Genomic DNA, 20,665 nt, shown 5'->3' on the forward strand with positions numbered 1-20,665 from the left:
CTGGTACCTCTAACATTGTACTCCGTGCGTCAACACATGCTTGTTGTAGATTATTGGTGGTACCTCTAACATTGTACTCCGTGCGTCAACACATGCTTGTTGTAGATTATTGGTGGTACCTCTAACATTGTACTCCGTGCGTCAACACATGCTTGTTGTAGATTATTGGTGGTACCTCTAACATTGTACTCCGTGCGTCAACACATGCTTGTTGTAGATTATTGGTGGTACCTCTAACATTGTACTCCGTGCGTCAACACATGCTTGTTGTAGATTATTGGTGGTACCTCTAACATTGTACTCTGTACGTCTACAGATGCTTGTTGTAGATTATTGGTGGTATCTCTAACATTGTACTCTGTACGTCTACACATGCTTGTTGTAGATTATTGGTGGTACGTCTAACATTGTACTCTGTACGTCTACACATGCTTGTTGTAGATTATTGGTGGTACCTCTAACATTGTACTCTGTACGTCTACACATGCTTGTTGTAGTCCATTGGTGGTACCTCTAACATTGTACTCTGTACGTCTACACATGCTTGTTGTAGATTATTGGTGGTACCTCTAACATTGTACTCCGTGCGTCAACACATGCTTGTTGTAGATTATTGGTGGTACCTCTAACATTGTACTCCGTGCGTCAACACATGCTTGTTGTAGATTATTGGTGGTACCTCTAACATTGTACTCCGTGCGTCAACACATGCTTGTTGTAGATTATTGGTGGTACCTCTAACATTGTACTCTGTACGTCTACAGATGCTTGTTGTAGATTATTGGTGGTATCTCTAACATTGTACTCTGTACGTCTACACATGCTTGTTGTAGATTATTGGTGGTACGTCTAACATTGTACTCTGTACGTCTACACATGCTTGTTGTAGATTATTGGTGGTACCTCTAACATTGTACTCTGTACGTCTACACATACTTGTTGTAGTCCATTGGTGGTACCTCTAACATTGTACTCTGTACGTCTACACATGCTTGTTGTAGATTATTGGTGGTACCTCTAACATTGTACTCTGTACGTCTACAGATGCTTGTTGTAGATTATTGGTGGTACCTCTAACATTGTACTCTGTACGTCTACACATGCTTGTTACAGTCCATTGGCGGTACCTCTAACATTGTACTCTGTATGACAACACATGCTTGTTAGAGTCCATTGGTGGTACCTCTAACATTGTACTCTGTACGTCAACACATGCTTGTTATAGTCCATTGGTGGTACACTAACACTGTAGTCTGCACGTCTACAGAAGCTTGTTATAGACCATTGATGGTACGTCTAACATTGTACTCTGTATGACAACACATGCTAGTTATAGACCATTGATGGTACGTCTAACATTGTACTCTGTATGTCAACACATGCTTGCTATAGACCATTGGTGGTACGTCTAACATTGTACTCTGTACGTCTACACATGCTTGTTATAGACCATTGGTGGTACCTCTAACATTGTACTCTGTATGTCAACACATGCGTGTTATAGACCATTCGTGTCACGTCTAACATTGTCCTCTGTACGGCTACACATGCTTGTTATAGACCATTGGTGGTAGGTCTAACGCTGTACTCTGTACGTCTACACATGCTTGTTATAGACCATTGGTGGTACGTCTAACATTGTACTCTGTATGTCAACACCTGACTGTTATAGACCATTGGTGGTGCGTCTAACATTGTACTCTGTACGTCAACACATGCTTGTTATATACCATTGGTGGTACGTCTAACATTGTACTCTGTACGTCTACACGTGCTTTTTATAGACCATTGGTGGTACGTCTAACATTGTACTCTGTATGTCAATACCTGCTTGTTATAGACCATTGGTGGTACCTCTAACATTGTACTCTGTATGTCAACACCTGATTGTTATAGACCATTGGTGGTACGTGTAACATTGTACTCTGTATGTCAACACCTGCTTGTTATAGACCATTGGTGGTACCTCTAACATTGTACTCTGTACGTCTACACATGCTTGTTATAGACCATTGGTGGTACGTCTAACGTTGTACTCTGTACGTCTACACATGCTTGTTATAGACCATTGGTGGTACCTCTAACATTGTACTCTGTATGTCAACACAATTGATTGTTATAGACCATTGGTGGTACGTCTAACATTGTACTCTGTACGTCAACACATGCTTGTTATATACCATTGGTGGTACGTCTAACATTGTACTCTTTACGTCTACACGTGCTTTTTATAGACCATTGGTGGTACGTCTAACATTGTACTCTGTATGTCTACACCTGCTTGTTATAGACCATTGGTGGTACCTCTAACATTGTACTCTGTACGTCTACACATGCTTGTTATAGACCATTGGTGGTAGGTCTAACATTGTACTCTGTACGTCTACACTTGCTTGTTATAGACCATTGGTGGTACCTCTAACATTGTACTCTGTATGTCAACACAATTGATTGTTATAGACCATTGGTGGTACGTCTAATATTGTACTCTGTACGTCAACACATGCTTGTTATATACCATTGGTGGTACGTCTAACATTGTACTCTTTACGTCTACACGTGCTTTTTATAGACGATTGGTGGTACGTCTAACATTGTACTCTGTATGTCAACACCTGCTTGTTATAGACCATTGGTGGTACGTTTAATATTGTACTATGTACGTCTGCACATGCTTGTTATAGGGTCACCATTAGTGTGTTTCCGATGCAGCTCTCATAGGTTGTATAATTTGCGAGAGCATTGCACATCGATCAATTGTACAGATACAATGCAATGATAAAACGCAGTATTTATTCAGTTACCACAGTGACCGACCTATGGTGCTGTGACACATCTTAACTCCATGTACTGACCGACCATCTGTACTCCGGTACACCCATACAATGTACATGCACCGTGTGTATTCACTACGTTTCAGGAAACATGAATGGACAGCCCACGGTACATGCGCGGCAAGCCTGGAAGCCACGAACAATGAGTTTCGGTACTTTCAAAAGGCTCTGAGTCTCAACAGTGTAACTGCATTTAATCCCCAAACGTGAGTTGTTTTGCATTAAACACTATTCCTAATTGCTTTGTCTCGCCGATACACTAAGTGTAAAATGTGACTTTGTAATCGCTTACTTTCACTACACCGACCTCTGGTATTGTGATGTGAGTAGTCATATATTTGATCTTGGCGTCTGAAACCTGCTCACTAGGCATTTGCCAATAAGTATACGGTTGGCATATTTCCAACGATTAACTTTAACTCACTGGACAACAGAAAATAAGAAATAATATGGTGAAGAGTGAGTGGGTGAGTATGTTTTTACGCCGCTTTTAGCAATATTCCAGCAATAGCACGGCGGGGGACACCAGAAATGGGCTTCACACAACAGTAAAGGAAGTGACTAACGAATGACTGATGGACTGGTATGTGTCCTCGTTGAGCGTTTTACGAAAGGTTAAGTGCAATCCCCGGTCGGGTAGTTTCAGCCTTAGCCGATATTACCGGAAGGGAGGTGATGTTGTTCTTCAGCCTGGCGGTCGACAAAATGATGAAAAACACACGAACTGATTGACTCTGTATACTGTGGGAGTGTGTGTGCGTGTGTGTGTGTGCGCGTGCGTGCGTGCGTGTGAGCTTGGATATCGGATAATCAATGGTAAAGTGCGACATGGTATCTCAGATAGTGCGTACAGATTTAAGCACACAGACACCCAAAGCACACAGACATACAGACAAACAGAAGCCTGTGTGGAATTTACACTTCACCTCATCTCACGCATGATATGTATTTTTACAGGGCGCTTGAGAATTTTGGAATCACTCCATCATGTACAAGGGCATACTCCGTGAGTAAATTGCTTCTGCTTCTAAACGCGTTCCCACTAAATCAAAGCAGGTTTTTAAGTCAATCTCGCAACTGTGGTCTGCTTCACATGGACATGCACGTGTACCAATATCGTCCCTGTGCTTCAGCGTGAGCGGGTAGTTCATTATCGACCATGTGCTTTACCATGACCCTCACTCTCCTTTGGGAGTTACGCTTATTCAGATCAAAATATTGCATCGCAGATTAATGTTTCCGACGGCAGTGGTACATGTTTATAGAGTAGAATAACATAGTCATGATGTTCTTCATAGCTTGTTCTACTTTACAGGTCAATGCCATACAAAAGGCTCTCATGGAGTACTTCCGGTTGGACACTCCCCTGAAGATAATATGTGCAAGGCAGAGAGTAACTGTATGTTACTGAGAGAATTATCTGCCGAAACAGATTCCATTGTTCGTAAAAGTCGAAACTGAGACTATCGTCCGTCAGAGCACTGCTCATAGATCTGATCTCGAGAACCACATAAAAATCAGGAAACATTTACAAACAGTGTGGTTTAACGCCTCTTTTAGCAATATCACGGCGAGGTACGCCGGAAATGGGCTTCACACATTGTACCCATGTGGGGTATCGAACCCGGGTCTTCTGCGTTGCGAGCGGACGCTTTAACCACAAGGCTACCCCACCACCACTATTTACAAGCAGTTATAATGAAGGTGTACTGTAGTATTCCAGCTTTATCCAGACAGAAGTAACCAGAGTAAACTTCGTTTTGTTTTACCAAGTTGTTCAATCGTAAATTTTGTACTTTTATGGGTGCACATTGTTTTGAGAGTGGGATAAGACCGGACATACGCTGCCTTTCGGTGAACACCAATGTGATCACCAGTGGTACATTCCTATAAGCTGTCATCACCAATGCCTTTCGCGCCCAGTGAAATCTGTTTCGGCAGACAATCCAGACTCATTAATCTCTGTATGTATAATGACACTAGTTACTCTGTTAATGAGTGAGTTTAGTTTAACGCCACTTTTAGCGATATTCCAGCAATATAACGGCGGGGGCATCACATATTGTACCCATGTTTGGACTGGTACACGTGTAACGAGTGAGTGAATTTTACGCCGATTTTAGCAATATTCCAGCAATATCACGCCGGGGGACACCAGAAATGGGCTTCACACATTGTTCCCATGTGGGGTATCGAACCCGGACCTTCGGCGTGACGAGCGAACGCTTTAACTGATAGGCCACCTTAGGTTATCCCTATACTGACTCTAAATGTAGAGGGTAAGACTAAATTGGGATAACGCCTTTTCTAATTTTGGATAGCAATTTTTATTTTCAAGCTGATTTTCTGTATGCCAAAACAAGAAAAAATAGCATTTGCAAATGGTACACTCTTAGTCACAGACTTTCTACTATGTAGGTTATCATTCAAAATGAGTAAAATCTGCATCTTCGCTGATATAATCGTATTTAGTATAAGGTCTTCTATATTTACAATAGGTATTCCAAACGTTATCGCGTTTCCAATGCATTTTCAAAATATATATCGTTATCTCTTGCAGGGTCGCACTATGTTGTTGGAGATTCACATGGCGTTGTCCAAAACGTTCAACGTGACAAGAATGCCGAGCAATTCCACAAGCTGCTGCACGCCCGCCGACCAAATCTACATCTTCCCAATCAGCGACATGCATTGTTTTCAGTAGAGGCTGTTTGTTTCAAAATAACTGAAGTGAAAGCATTACGAGAATACACCACTATACACAATGTACGGAAAGAAACACAATAAGGTTTAAACTATGAAGAAAATAAACAATACAAGTAAGCATGTGTCCGGGTGTAGGTTCCATATGAACAGAACTGACGGTCGAAGACGTGTCTACCGATTCGACGTGGGGGCGGACGGCACGTTGTTGCATTCAGGAAACGGAACCATCATGGTGGGAGGGAGTGTGACGGTTTGGGGTGACATTTGCAGGGAACACCAAGACCGACCTCGTTATCATCAATGGCAACCTGACAGCCCTGACAGACATGCTTTACATACACCTTCGTTATGCAAATTAAATGTTCATATCTATTCGTGTTCGTGTTTGTGTTGTTTGGTAGTTGAAAAATACTTGCACGTGAGTTTTTATGCCGATTTTGGGGTAGAAAGTCAAACAGTCAAAGTGAAACAAATCAGGATGGGAGCACACATTGCCTACTGCCTACTTGCTGTCATCCTTTCACGAAACATTTATCAGTAAGTGAGTGAGTTTAGTTTTACGTCGCTCTCAGCAATATTCCAGCTATATGGCGACAGTCTGTAAATAATCGAGTCTGGACCAGATAACCCAGTGATCAACAGCATGAGCATCGATCTACGCAATTGGGAGCCGATGACATGTGTCAACCAAGTCAGCGAGAGCATGACCATCTGATCCGGTTAGTCGCCTCTTACGACAAGCATGGGTTAATGAAGATCAATTCTAACCCGGATCTTCACGGGTTCTCATTATGATTTTCATAATAATTCAAGGGAAATAACCCTTCCAGACCCAATGCATTTATAATAGAAGTTTGCTCGTGTACAATGCAGTGCTCTCGTGGTAACATTTAGCCGCCTGTGTATCTGTTTATGGTGGTTGCCAGGGTGGGGCAGGGTACGCTCACCTTTCTACGAACACCTGGTATCATCACTATTTGATTGTAATTCATGAGCACATTCTCATGATAAAGTCGTTGTTGGACAATTGTTGAAGAGATTTCGTATGGAAGTGGAAACAGGTTTGTCGCTTGTAATTTCATGTAGCATTTGGTTCCCGTGACAGTATGTTCTGTTCAGTTAAAAATGTCAGTAACGTTTGTCACTGACCTGTAAGTACTATATGTCAACATTAGTCTGTCTCCACACTATTTTCCCTTCTGCCTAGTCTCCCTGCAATGCTAAATGAAGCAAGTCTAGATTTTCCCTGAATCCCACAACTCACTGGGGCTCCTTTTTCAATTTAAATGGGTTTTAATTGTTATTATCAAAATTATATATATTCAGGGACTTATTATAAGCCTTAGTCATTGTAATGTACAGGGTAATCGATAATAATTACTCCTATATAGATATCTTTACTACTTATGACGTATTTTGGGTATACTAATTCCCGCGGTATCAGTTGCACTGTCCATGTAGTGTTGTTCCGTGCCAGTGCACTGCAACATATAGTTTACCGTGATCTTTAGATTACGAGAGCTCATACCGTTGGAATTAGTATGTAAAACAGATCCAAGCCTTCTCTTCACCTCGTTACACCAGTCTACCTGATGTGGCGTAATGTATGTAGCGACTTTGGTGTTGACTTGTGCTGCCTCAGGTAAGCTACGTGTCGACTAGCCGAGAGCCGCGATGCGGTCCTATACAGTCAAGACATGACCCTGCATCACGGCCGAGAACACCACCTTCATAAATCCTATTCAGATTCTAGTGGCCGATTACCCCTCGTATTTTCTTGAGATTTTTTAAATATATTTCCTGTGGGTTTTTGACTGAAAAGTCGATATCGATGTACTCCCAGATAATTTGCCTATACATACACGTAACTGTCATATTTTGGTGATCATACATTTAGATATTAATGGGCCTGAAACCCGTTGAGTTCTTGTTTCAACGATAGCGAGCTGACATGTTGACATGTTGTGCGCATGCGCCAAATTTTTATAGTCCGTATCGGAGGACGTTCTTCATTAGCGGTAGGAAATACTCTCTCTCGCCTCCCGTTTCGCGCGCTCGTGATTTGGGTGAATCACACTTAATGTATATTATATTTATCTGCTTTTTGTCATAATTTACAGATTTTCCTTGCAGAGGATTCCATTCATATCTCTACAAAAAAGATATGTCCATGGGATCTAGCAGATTTATTAATGTACAACGTAGTGCTGGGACTTAACCCCTGGAAGCAGAGGTTTATTTTCTCTGAAGTTCACAGAAAATGAACGTTGAGCGAGAATTGCGTTAGTGATGCACTGCTTCTAGCTACGGCTATAACACAGATATGTAGAGTATTAAATTTCCTATCCGATGATGTAAATTTGAAGCACAAATACACAGGCGATTTGGAAAGTAGACTTTGTTAAAGGTTGTCCGCAATTTTAGTATGCGTTGAAAAGCAGTAAATGTCTCCGTTTACAACGTGATGATTTCTTTATTTGGAATCTTTAATGAAACTTTGTGCGAATAAAATACTTCGTGATATCTGAACGACATAACAATATATGAAATTGATTTGTATGCTTATGTATAACTTTCTACGTTCAATGTGAAAAATGGCTTGTTGACGAAAGTTGATTTTCCTCTGACGTCAAGCGACAACAGAGGACACACGCACGCACGTACGAAAGCGCACGCACGCACACACACACACAAACATATACACGATGAGGCCAATCTGTTTCAATACAAAATCCACATTGTAACCGGATACGTTTTGGTAGTATCACAAATTATAATGAATTAGGAAATCGCTCATGAGAAAGGAGGTAATAGCTAAATGGATGGTGCTATCTACCTAGAAATTAGTTCTTAGATTCCCAAACTCTCTTGATTTTGGAGATGTATTTTGACTAACGTTTCATCATTATTAACAGAGATCGAGCCTTATTTTCAAATGTAATGAAATTACTGAAAATACGACACCACATTAGTCGCATGTTGTACATATTTGGCAACCCCGGAGAAAGATAACATCTGTATGTTCTTTAGTATATATCTCACCTAATTTCCGTTCCGGGTAATCTGATGGAGATGAAGTGAGTGTGTATTGTTTTACGCCACTTTTAGCAATATTCCAGCAATATCACGGCGAGGGACACCAGAAATGGAGGGAGTGATAAATGAATTGTTTTAGTCACGATATGGCTAAAATATTGCCGGTGTGACTATAATCTCAACTCACTCGCTCACCATTTGAATAATGTCCTGGATAGATAAACAATTGGATAGTTTACCATGTATCTTACTGTGTACAACGCGAGCACCTGTTTCGCGAAAATCAAATGTAATATTTATGCTCGAATATTATGCCCGGATCTGGCTTCTGATTGTTCATTATCATGTGGCTATTTTCTTCATAATTATACGAAGAAAGGTGAACTTAAAAATACCCTTTTGGTACGGAACTGTCAGAGGGATGCTTGCGATTGGTCAAAAGGAGGACATGTCATGCGTTTTTACGTTTTTGGTACAGTTCTTGCAGAAATAAAGTGAACAGTTTAATATCATGTCATGGGATTATTGGCAATATATATATAGTGATTACGTCGTGTATATTATAAGCAAAGAGTCATCAGAATATGACATATCCCCGGCCCCCACATATTTGAAAGAACAAATCATCTGACAGTTACTTAAAGTCCAGCTTTATTTTTTTAAGACTAAGTCCAAATCGTTTCCTTAGGAAATCATGAGTAACCTAAATGCCAAAAATCTGTAAATGGCAAAAGGCACCATTTCAAAATTTGCCTAATATATCTGCCAAGTTCTTTTGAAAGATACTGAATGCTTTTCAAGTTGTGCTCCGGAAATGAAGCTCACCCCTTCCTTTTGGGACTAAGTACGAATCGTTTCCATAGAAACCGAGAAAATAATAAATCACAAAATTCTGCAAATAGCAAAAGGCACCACTTAAGGTTCTGTTTGATATATCTACCAAGTTTTGTTGAAAAATAATTAACGGTTCTTGAGTTATGCTCCAGAAACAAAATGAATACGGCGTCGACTATATCCCCCCGCATTATATGCCGGGGGGATAAAAACAAAACGAGTATATCGTTAAACGTTTGTGACAAACGTACACCTAGTGAATCATTAAACGCCTTTGTCAATAAATAGATATAATACAAATTTCCTTAACCAGGATAATTCCTAATAAATATGTGTGTATATACATTTAAAAATATATTAATAACTTTCCTAAAATTGAAACATTCAGTTGTACTAATATATCCTCTAAAGTATTTTTCTTTGAGAACATACAGATCTTATCAAATCTATAAAAAATCTATGGAAAGAATCTCAGATTCTGTACCATTGGATAGCATATTGGAAGAACAATTCGATCCATGTAACCTCAGAACTTTATACATGGAGGGAAAAGTATGCAGATTAATCTATGCTGCAGTGTAAAGGATATTGCCGTAAAGGAAAACATAGTCAATAACAATGGCAAAATGATATTTATACAGAAATATCGAAATATAATTGGATGGAAAACTTTACCGTTAAGAACAACGTATAAGACAAAGTTAAGATAATTCCAACACCATACTGTTCATAGAATGCTGAAACAGATAAAAACATGTTCCAATATAAAATTGTAGCATATTCTCTGTATTCTTTCTGCAATGCTGAAACTGAAAATGTCATTCATTTGTTATTTGAATGTACACAGGTAAAACTATTGAGCCACAACCTTATAAAATAGATAGAAAATAAATCCGGTACTAAACTAAATGTAGAATAGAATCACCTCATTTTTGGATTTAAAGAAGAAAGGAATGACGTCTGAATTTGATATACCTTGCAACAAACATTACGTCTACACAAAAAATTATCTCCATAATACTACCGAGCTAAAACACACCTGAAATCTATATCATTCAGAAAAATATATCTCATACACAGTCTGTGAATACGACAAATTTGTGACCTTGTTTTACATAACCAGACTATATTGTACAGCTATGTCTACCCCGCATGTTTAACCATAATTTACAATAGATTAACTTCAAACATTTATATTGTCCAGCGAAATGTAATTTATGACTGTAATAACTAATAACATTCTAATCTTAAACTAAAGTCTGCTTGGATCTTTTTAACAACGCAGAAACGAAAATTTGGAGAATACTTGAAATTCTCGGCCAGGCGTTGAACTGGAAAATCGTGGTCCCGGAGTGAAAGTGACAAGATCGTATTCTTATAAGTGTCCTGTGCACTACGTTGTACATTAATAAATCTGCTAGATCCCATGGACATATCTTTTTGTAGAGATATGAATGGAATCCTCTCTGCAAGGAAAATCTGTAAATTATGACAAAAAGCAGATAAATATAATATACATTAAGTGTGATTCACCCAAAGTACGAGCGCGCGAAACGGAGGCGAGAGAGAGTATTGCGTACCGCTAAGGAAGAACGTCCTCCGATACGGACTATAGAAATTTGGCGCATGCGCACAACATGTCAACATGTCAGCTCGCTATCGTTGAAACAAGAACTCAACGGGTTTGTGGCCTATTAGTATCTAAATATATGGTTATGAAAACATGACAGTTACGTGTATGTGTAGGGAAATTATCTGGGAGTACATCGATATCGACTTTTCAGTCAAAAACCCACGGGAACTATTTTTGAAAAATGATCAGAAAATACGAGGGGTAATCGGCCACTAGAACCTGAATAGGATTTATGAAGGTGGTGTTCTCGGCCGTGATGCAGGGTCATGTCTTGACTGTATAGGACCGCATCGCGGCTCTCGGCTACGTCTCGACATGGGCGCCGCCATGTTGTGACGTCATAGCGAGGTGTTTTAGAAGGTTTCGTATCTAGGATTTTACGTCACAATAGACATAACGGAGACGAGAGATTCTTCGATTAATGGTGGAAAGAGATAGACGAATCACTGCGAGTTGGATGGTTGCATCTCCATCGTAGGGAAGAAAGCCATGAATAACCTGTAAGTTTACACCCGGCTTGCCGGAGGCACTCTACTCAATGAAGCGCATGTAAAATCTTTATTCTGTTGTAACTATATATAATTGTACTGTACCTTATAACTTGTAGAGTAACGCTTTGGGCGGCGTGATTGCATATTGTCTTTACTGTTAGAAGTTTGCTATTGTATATAATAACTTTTGCTGTTGGTAACTTTTATGACTTGTGAAATCATTACTAGTTAAAACTGCTGTGTTGCCGTGGCTGGAAGAGAGTGATCCACATACCCACATTGTCGTAGTACATGCCTCTCCAGCCACCCCGTCGACCGTTACAGTTTTATGGTGGCAGCGGTGGGATCCATTTTGGATCACCTAGTAAATTGTGACTAGTAAATTAATTTATTATAAATGTCAAGTAATATAGTGAGTAATTTGCAGTTTTATTAAATCATTTGTATAGTACTGAATATATTAGTCATGGCAAGTCCTTTGAGTAGTGCTGATCCTTTGGATGGTCCTGCTGGAAACTTACGTTCTCGTCGGATGCAAATCAATCCAGGAACATTCTCCCCAGGTTACATGAACAATTCTCCTGTTCATAGACAATCTTTTTGTTGAACCTGTACCACCACCAAACACACCACCTGCCATGGTGAGCTCAGATTCAAACTTATTGGGTCTTGTGTCACAGCTGTCAAGCTGCGTGATAAATCTATCACAGAGGAATTGATTCTCTAGATCGCTCTGCTAAGAATAATTCTGTGGGAAGAATTTCCTTCAGCTGCCAAAATTTAATGGTACCAGTGATTACCGTGTGTTTGAGTCAGAGTTCTCAAACCTTGCAGCCCAGTCCGACTGGAGTAATGCTCAAACCACTTAGATGTTGGGTTGCGCTCTGCAGGGTGTAGCTCAGAGATTCTATTCACTGGCTTACCTGAGAGACAAAGATGTGATTTTTTGTGGCTCTTTCAATGTTTGAGAAGAAGATATGCTAGCTCTCTTCCGGATGTGAGGCGAGAAAGAGTTGCTAACCCGTGTTCGCCAGCCAGGAGAACAATTGCTGATTTGCGTGATGAAATCTGGGTCTTGCTCAAGGTGCTTACCCTGATTTATCGTACGAACTACAAGAAGATTTGCTTTTGATGCGTTCAAGAGGGCTGTAGGGAAAGAATCACGACTTCGATTCATTGACCGTGGGGTCAGTACACTTCAAAGAGGCAGTTGATGTTGCTGAGGTGTACGAGAGTCCATTGTAGGGAAGCCCAGTCAGAACAAACCGGTGAGAGCTCTCAGTCCTCATCCTTCTTCTGGAAGAAGATTTCACTTCAAGGCGGAGGAGGAATCAGAGGACCAGTGCTTTAAGATGTTGACTGATCAATTGTCAGACTTCAGAAGACAGTTGAACGATTGGCCCTCTGTGCAGCAGCAGCAGTCGTATTCAAGACGTCACCGGTCTCAGTCTAGAGGCCACCCAGGTCACCAAAGATCTGGAGATAAGAATAAACATGTCAATGGTTCAGAGCATCATCAATCTTTTCCCGAGAAAGAAGAAGATCAGGGAACGAGGCACTCCTCTCTCTCGTTCACCGAGTACAGAGCCAGAACACTCCAGTACCTGTTATAAATGCAGTGGGACTGGACACTGGGCATCGAATGTCCAAGTAAATGCCACATTACAGAGCAATCGAAACGATCACCCACCTTCCGGGTTTAGGTCGGGATTTGGTGGAGTCTGATAAAAATAGAGCCGCAAATCCTAAAATAACAAAACAAGAGGTCATATGGAGGGGAGAGATTTGTTTGGTTTCTGATCAGGGGGACAACTCCTTCAACACTCCTCCATCTGACCCGAATCCTGTCAAGGCCAATTTCCGAGCCTGTTTCAAGATTGGCCATAAAGGCCAACTTGTCAATCTTAAGATTGGAAAGGCTTACTTCACCCTGCTAGTGGATACAGGTAGCCAGGTATCACTAGTGTCCCCTGCCGTGAGTAAACGATTGTCTTCATCTGTAGCTGTCAGTTCTGTGGATTTCATGCTTGAAGCTGTAAATGGAAGTCTGTTTAAAGCCCATGGTCTTTTTAAGCACCTGTTCATGTAGTGATGATATTTACCCACTGTGGAGGAATTCCTGATTGCAGAGGTGGATAATTCACATGAATTTGATGGTATTCTGGGGAGTAGATGTGTTGGAGACTTGAGGGTCTGATTGACGTCGCTGGGTCGAGAATCCAGGTTGCTTAGCAGTTGTTTGCCAATGGTTGGATCAGAAACCACTGACAGCATTGCTGATGACGTTCACCTACCACCTCACTCCGTTTCCTACGTCCAAGTTTCCTTGCCGGGAGTTAATCAAAAAACGTCCTCGGTCCTTGTTGAACCCTGTAACGACATACTTTTTACACAAGGTTTAATGATGAGTCACTTCATAGTTCATAATGAAACTAAAGCAGCCACAGTTAAAGTCATTAATGTTTAGACAGCGAATACACTTTAACTAAGGGGAGAATTATAGGTCAATGTTATGGGACTAAAGTCATAGAACCTAACATAATCCCAAAGAGAGTTTCTAAGGTTAGGGTTGCAAATCCCGAGGTTCCCGAACACTTAGTAGATTTGTTCGAGAGAAGACAAAATAATCTTACCCTGGAACAACAGGAAAAACTCAGAGCAAGGCGTTATTCATCAATCGAATAGTCCTTGGTCTTCCCCAACGGTATTAGTGCAGCGAGCTGATGGTCGTTGGAGATATTGCTGTGATTTTAGGATGCTCAATGGTGTTTCTCGTAAGGACAGCTATCCCCTTCCTCGAATAGACGATTGTATTGACTGTCTAGGAGGGGCAACCATGTTCTGCACGATGGACCTTCAAGCAGGCTACTGGCAAATGGAGATGGACCCTCGAGATCGAGAGAGAAACAGCTTTGTCACTCGTTCAGGACTCTACGAGTGGAATGTCCTCCCATTCGGACTTTGTAATGCTCCGAGTGTTTTGAGAGACTAATGGAAACAGTCCTGAGGGGCTTACAGTGGAGTGAATGTCTCTGTTTTTCTTGATGATATAATTGTCTTTGCAAATTCCTTTGATGAGGCACTTTACGATTAAAATCTGTCTGGGACAGGCTGACTGTAGCAGGTTTAAAGTTAAAGCCTAAAAGTGTCATCTCTTCAGAGAGAAAGTCATCTTTCTGGGCCATGTAATTTCCGCTGATGGGGTTCACACCCAGCCAGAAAATAAACTCTGTTAGATAGTGGCCTACTCCTAAATCTCGCAAAGAGATTTTACGATTCCTAGGGCTTGCAAACTATTATCGGAGATTTATCAAAGACTTCTCAGCATTGCAAGACCCCTTACCTTGCTTACCAGTCCCTCAGTTGATTTTGAGTGGACTGAGTGTACTGACCGAGCATTCATGAATCTGAAGAGGATCTGACCTCAGCGCCCATACTTGGTTTTCCTGCCCAGGAAGGCGCCATGACCTTGGACACAGATGCTTCCGGTGAGGGAATTGGAGCAGTCCTGTCCCAAGATCAGAATGGCAGGGAAGTGGTTTTAGGTTACTACAGCAAGTGTCTCACCCTGGCAGAGAAAAACTACTGTGTTACACGCCGGGAGCTCCTAGCTGTGGTTACAGATGTCGGTACTGGCATCCCTATGTCTTTGGCAGGCCAGTGACTGTGAGAACAGACAACTCTGCGGTAGTCTGGGCCAAGCGAATAAAGCGACCAGTGAACCAAATGGCTTGTTGGCTTCAAGAACTTGGTAATTATGATTTGACCGAGGTTCACTGACCTGGCAGGAAATGCTGATGCCTTGAGCCGCCGTCCCTGTGAGCAATGCCCACAATGCAGGAGATTGGATGGACCATGCAGTGTAGAGGTTCCTGACATCAAGGCTTTCTGTTCTGCTATCACCAGATCCCAATCTGCAAAACAGAAGGATATGGGTTTCAGTTGTGAAAGAGATAGAGAGTTACAGCTCAAGACCCAGATATCAGCCCAATTTTGAAAGCTGAACAACAAAACAAAGCCCCGAGTGGAGGCAGTTTCTGCACTGTCTAAAGCATGCAAAGCCCTATGGGGTCAGTTCCACCGTTTGTCAGTTAGGCAAGGTGTGTTGCATAGGAGATGGGAGAGCAACGATGGAAAAGGGTGGCAATGGCAAATAGTTATACCATCCAGCAGACGTAGAGCAATCCTTGCAGGTTGTCATAACTCACCTTTAGGAGGGCATCTTGGCGTCCTGAAGACATTCGCCAAAGCTGAGCAGTCCTACTACTGGGTAGGGATGAAGATGGCTGTCGAGATCACTGCCTTCAGTGTGACAAGTGTGTCATGCGTCAGGAAGAGTCCAAGGAAACAAAAAGCTCCTATGAGAGGGAGTATACCACCAGCTCCCAAATGGAGAGACTAACCACTGACATCATGGGTCCAGTGGACCGCACATCCAGCTGGCAACAAGTATGTACTTGTTGTTACTGACTCGTTCACTAAGTGGACAGAAGCCTTTGCCATCCAAATATTGAGGAGGCAAAGACGGTGGCCAAGAAAATTGTTGTGGGTGTGTCGTTATGGGTAACCCCAAATTCATGCCAGTGATCAGGGTAGGCAGTATGGAAGCCAGTTTGTTCCAGAGGAACTATGCAAATTGTTGGGAGTGTGGTGAAAGCAAGAACCACTTCTCTCCGACCTCAGGCAAATGCAGCCCAGGTCGAGCGTTTCAATCGTACCCTAGCTTTGCCATGTTGAGCATTTACAGACAGGGGGAAACCACGATATTGGGACAAACATCTTCCCTTTGTGATGGCGGTATACAGGAAGCTCAAGCATGAGGTCAACTGGCCAAAACCCAAACAAACTCATGTTAGGTAAGCAAGTGCATGCCCTTCCACCTGGTTACTGTGGTGATCCTAATGACCAACAGCTCACCAGGGATGAGTGTGTAGATGAGGTCAAGCAGCAGCTGGAAAATCTTTTGAATAAACACGGAGGAAAGCGCCAAAAGCTCTTCAGATGTCCGAAAAAGCGTGGGATTAGGATGTTGGAACAAGAGAGTCACGACTTAAAGTTGGTCAACCTGTGGCCAGTTTGTATAACCCCACAGAAGTTACAAGATTAAGTTATAAACTTTGACTCCAAAATATGTATGGTCCGAAGGTTGGGTTGTCACCAAGGTGATTGATGACATCACCTACCGCATTCAAAACGACATCAACAATCCTCCCGGGTTGGTTCGTGTAGACCAGGTCTGCTGCCATACCTGAGGGAAGGACCCGCAAACTGGTTCCATTTCAAGCAGAATGCTTGAGTTCACTGCCTCTATGATTCCACGTTATTCTGAAACACTCAGAGATAAAAACATTATACCCATTTTGATAATAACGGTGGGGTGTAAAGCTTAAGAGAAGATATGAATTGCTGACGTCACGGGCTGAATTCTGTATATTCAGTTATCTAGAAATCTATCAAGATATAAAATGTAGGCGTGTTGGACGCCGTCTCATGATAGAAAGTAGTTGATTGAGGAAATGGGGAATGAAGCTAGGTTCATTAAGCCCAATAGCGGGAGACTAAATTGCAGATGGTGGATTAATCATTAGTACCCTAAAAGCCTAAAAGACATGTTGTTGTTGCAGAATAACATGGGAATGGATCTCTCTCTCTTGTTGCCCGTTCATAACAAACATTTTTTGCTATATTATATCATCCTACCTACTATGTAATAATGCTAAATTCTAATCTTCAGGGACCGAAAATCTGTCCTCACCCTCCCCAGGGGAGGAGGTGCTCGTCCTGGATGAGAACACAAACATCGATATGGACCTTCGGCAGAAGCAGAGCAGGAAATACATTTCCAGTCTGGAATGGATTACTGAAGCATGTCTATGGAGAGAAGCATATTCACACTTTCGACATTTCAGCCACTGGACAATGACGGACATAGAGCCCCAGTTGACCATCTTCATTGTCCTATCCTGGATTGCCGAGCGACCCTATGTTCCCGGACTTGACCCGGCACTATATGAGGCATCACACCGGCGGGCCAACCCAAAGAACATGATACAGGCTTGCAGGAAGGCTAGGACAACTGTGGCAACGAACAAGGGGTTCATGGACCCAGAGAAATGGACATTCCGGCTCGGAAGTCAAGAGAGGCAATAAATTTACACCGGCAGCTTCCCAATCAACACACAGAAGGAATTACCAGCAGAACCAGTGGAGTAATCCAGTCATCGCTCCTAGACCGGCTGAAGAAGATAGACCAGTTTCCGTTGGTGGGGTTATTCCCTAACCAGTGGGAACTGACCTTTATGATCGGGCCCAGCTTGAGATACAGGGCCCTGAAATGTCAGGTTTCCCAGTTGGAGAGACAGATAGCCAGGTCAGTTCCGAGCTGGCTTACCACCTTCGACATTCCTCTGACCAGACCGACACTGGATGGTTTATCAGGTCACTGGCAGGAAAGCTATAACTGTCCTTCACGAGGCAGAGGACAGACGGTTCAATGAGACAGTTAACTTTGCATGAACAAGCTGATGCCTACATCCGAACCAATGACCAAATGAAGCTGCCGTTATACTTCGCAACTCTGGAACTATCTGTGGATGTCTCTGGAACTATCTGTGGATCTCTCTGGAACTATCTGTGGATCTGCTTAACTGGGTGGACCTTACTATTTTGAACTGTATTTAGTCTGGAACTGTGGAAGATATATGTATATGTGTGTGATGATTTTGTATATGGTTTCTTGGATATAGTACGTAGGTAAGTTTTCTTGATTGTTAATGCAATATGAATTCCTCATTATGCCAGCATTATTATCTGTATGAATGTACTGTATATATCATAATTACCATACCTTTGTATATATGTATATGCTCTTATGTGTCAGTAAATCGAGACGATTTAAAAATAAAGAGGGACATGACTAATGTACAGGGTAATCATGTCAAAGTACCTATACCTAAAGATATCGCTTTACTATTTATGACGTATTTTGGGTATGCTTATTCGCGGTATCAGTTACATGTCCATGTGGTGTTGTTCGTGCCAGTGCACTTGCAACTTATATAGTTTACCGTGATCTTTTAGATTGCGAGAGCTCATACCGTTGGAATTAGTATGTAGAATCAAGCCTACTCTTCACCTACGTTACATCAGTCTACCTGATGTGGCGTAATCTTAACGTTCATGGCGTTGACATTGCTGCCTCAGGAAGCTACGTCTCATTTATGGAGCGCCGCCATGTTGTGACGTCATAGCGAGGAGTGTTTTAGAAGGGTTTCGTATCTAGGATTTTACGTCACAATAGACTTATAACGGAGACGAGAGATTCTTCGATTAACGGTGGAAAGAGATAGAGGAATCACTGCGAGTTGGATGGTTGCGTCTCCATCGTAGGGAAGAAAGCCATGAATAACCTGTAAGTTTACACCCGGCTTGCCGGGAGGGCACTCTACTCAATGTGAAGCGCATGCCAAAATCGTTTCTACTGTTGTAACTTTATATAATTGTACTGTACACCTTATAACTTGTGTAGGTAACGCTTTGGGCGTGATTGCATATTGTCTTTACTGTTAGAAGTTTGCTATTGTATATAATAAATTTTGCTGTTGGTAGCTTTTTATGACTTTGGTGAAATCTTTACTAGTTAAAACTGTTGTGTTGCGTGGCTGGAAGAGAGTGATCCACATACCGCCCACATTGTCGTAGCTGTACCTCTCCAACCACCCGTCGTCTACGTTACAGTCCTCATCTGCCATACCAATCTGTTCCTTGTTCTGTCAACGGCATAGCTGGGCCTGCACCTGTGTTTCATCAGAGGGGAAGCTGACATGTGCTTATGTAAAAAGATCTATGGTTTTAAAGATGACCTGTTATTGATCATTCCATATGGCGCGCTTTAATTCTGATATGCCAGTATCGGGATACGTCATTCTACTGATGATCTGTTCGTAAAATAACTTGCCACACACACAAGTTTATCAGTGCTCGTTCACGAGTTATAATGAAGATTTATAGAGGGAAATATTTTTGAGTTTGACAATCAGACTGGATTTCGCTCTGTGGATGTCAGTGTCATCATCCACTCTGAAGGTTAAGCTAGTTTATGTCATATCATAGTTTCCCAGCATCGATCGTCATCAACATCTCCGAAGCGCACTGACGAGGGAGGCGGAAATTTCCACATGCCTGTCTATAATGATGAAATCTGTGTTTCAAGAGGTTTTGATTGGTACACGTGTAAAAGCAGTAAGACACAACATATTGTCCCACATGGTGCAGTGACCTGATTTGTTTGACAACATAGCCCACATTTGTTGTTGTTTTGATATCCAGTCATGATCTCTTCGACCAACATCTGTGACATCGAGGGCGGTGGGGTAGCCTAGTGGGTGATGAAGCGTTCGCTCGTCACGCCAGACGGCCAGTGTTCGATTCCCCACATGGGTAAAATGTGTGAAGCCATTTCGGTGTCCCCGCTACGTGATATTGATGGAATATTGCTAAAGCAGCGTAAATTCAAACTAACTGCTCACTCTAATGACATCAACATCTTAACTTCCCTAGGAACCAGACGCTGGACCAACACACCAAAGGCCAGGCCGCGCGACAAGGGTAAAATCGCCGAATCGTATTAAGCTTCTTTCTCGCTTAGTTGTACGTTGAAACTTGTATCGGTTTGATTGGTGTTTTACAGGCGCATTAAACTAAAATGTTGGCTTCTCATGGTGACAAAACCAACGCTGGTATCGATCTGCTGGTGGGATAAGATGACGTATGTTAACCTAGTCTCCGAGCCTGACCAGCCGATCCCGTTAGTCGCCTCTTGGAACGCTGTATAAAGGTGGTCGACATAATAATCAATACACATTTCTCATGGCTGGGGAGAACGTTTAATGCATCATGAGGGTTTGAAATGTGGTCATAAGCCAAAGCCGGGTTCGATACAAGCGGCAAATGGTCTGACGTCCGGCGACTGCTTGGGATCATGTGGTCGGGCTTTCGTTGACTTCGTTGATACATGTCATCAGTTTCCCAATTGAAGACAGATCAGTTGCTCATACTGATGATCAGTGGACGATACGGGTGAACCGATTGCAGATGCCGCGGTGGCGTGACGCTTCGCTGCGCTTACCGCG

General features: G+C 42.1%; 1 protein-coding gene and 1 long non-coding RNA gene across 11 annotated transcripts in view; both read left to right on the forward strand.

Annotated features, from left to right (window-relative positions):
* The window catches only part of LOC124255278, a 99,185-nt gene that overhangs the window by 56,817 nt on the left and 21,703 nt on the right, over window positions 1-20,665 (forward strand). The window lies entirely within an intron of this gene.
* LOC124255273 (ribonuclease Oy-like) overlaps window positions 1-20,665 on the forward strand; it is a 52,543-nt gene that overhangs the window by 10,175 nt on the left and 21,703 nt on the right. For 3 of the 10 annotated variants that reach the window (XM_046689143.1, XM_046689141.1, XM_046689133.1), the window contains 4 exons: window positions 2,921-3,040; window positions 3,792-3,840; window positions 4,150-4,233; window positions 5,395-5,604. The exons of 4 other annotated variants lie outside the window; for them this stretch is intronic. In XM_046689143.1, coding sequence (XP_046545099.1) covers window positions 2,921-3,040; window positions 3,792-3,840; window positions 4,150-4,233; window positions 5,395-5,538 — 397 coding nt within the window. In that variant the 3' untranslated portion in view covers window positions 5,539-5,604. Of the gene's footprint in view, window positions 1-2,920; window positions 3,041-3,791; window positions 3,841-4,149; window positions 4,234-5,391; window positions 5,605-20,665 lie in introns of those variants that run through there. 3 more of the 10 variants (XM_046689140.1, XM_046689137.1, XM_046689135.1) reach the window with 3 other exon arrangements.

The sequence above is a fragment of the Haliotis rubra genome, unplaced genomic scaffold (assembly GCF_003918875.1).
Source record: "Haliotis rubra isolate DU_JTF1 unplaced genomic scaffold, ASM391887v1 Scf6, whole genome shotgun sequence".
Classification (NCBI taxonomy): domain Eukaryota; kingdom Metazoa; phylum Mollusca; class Gastropoda; order Lepetellida; family Haliotidae; genus Haliotis; species Haliotis rubra.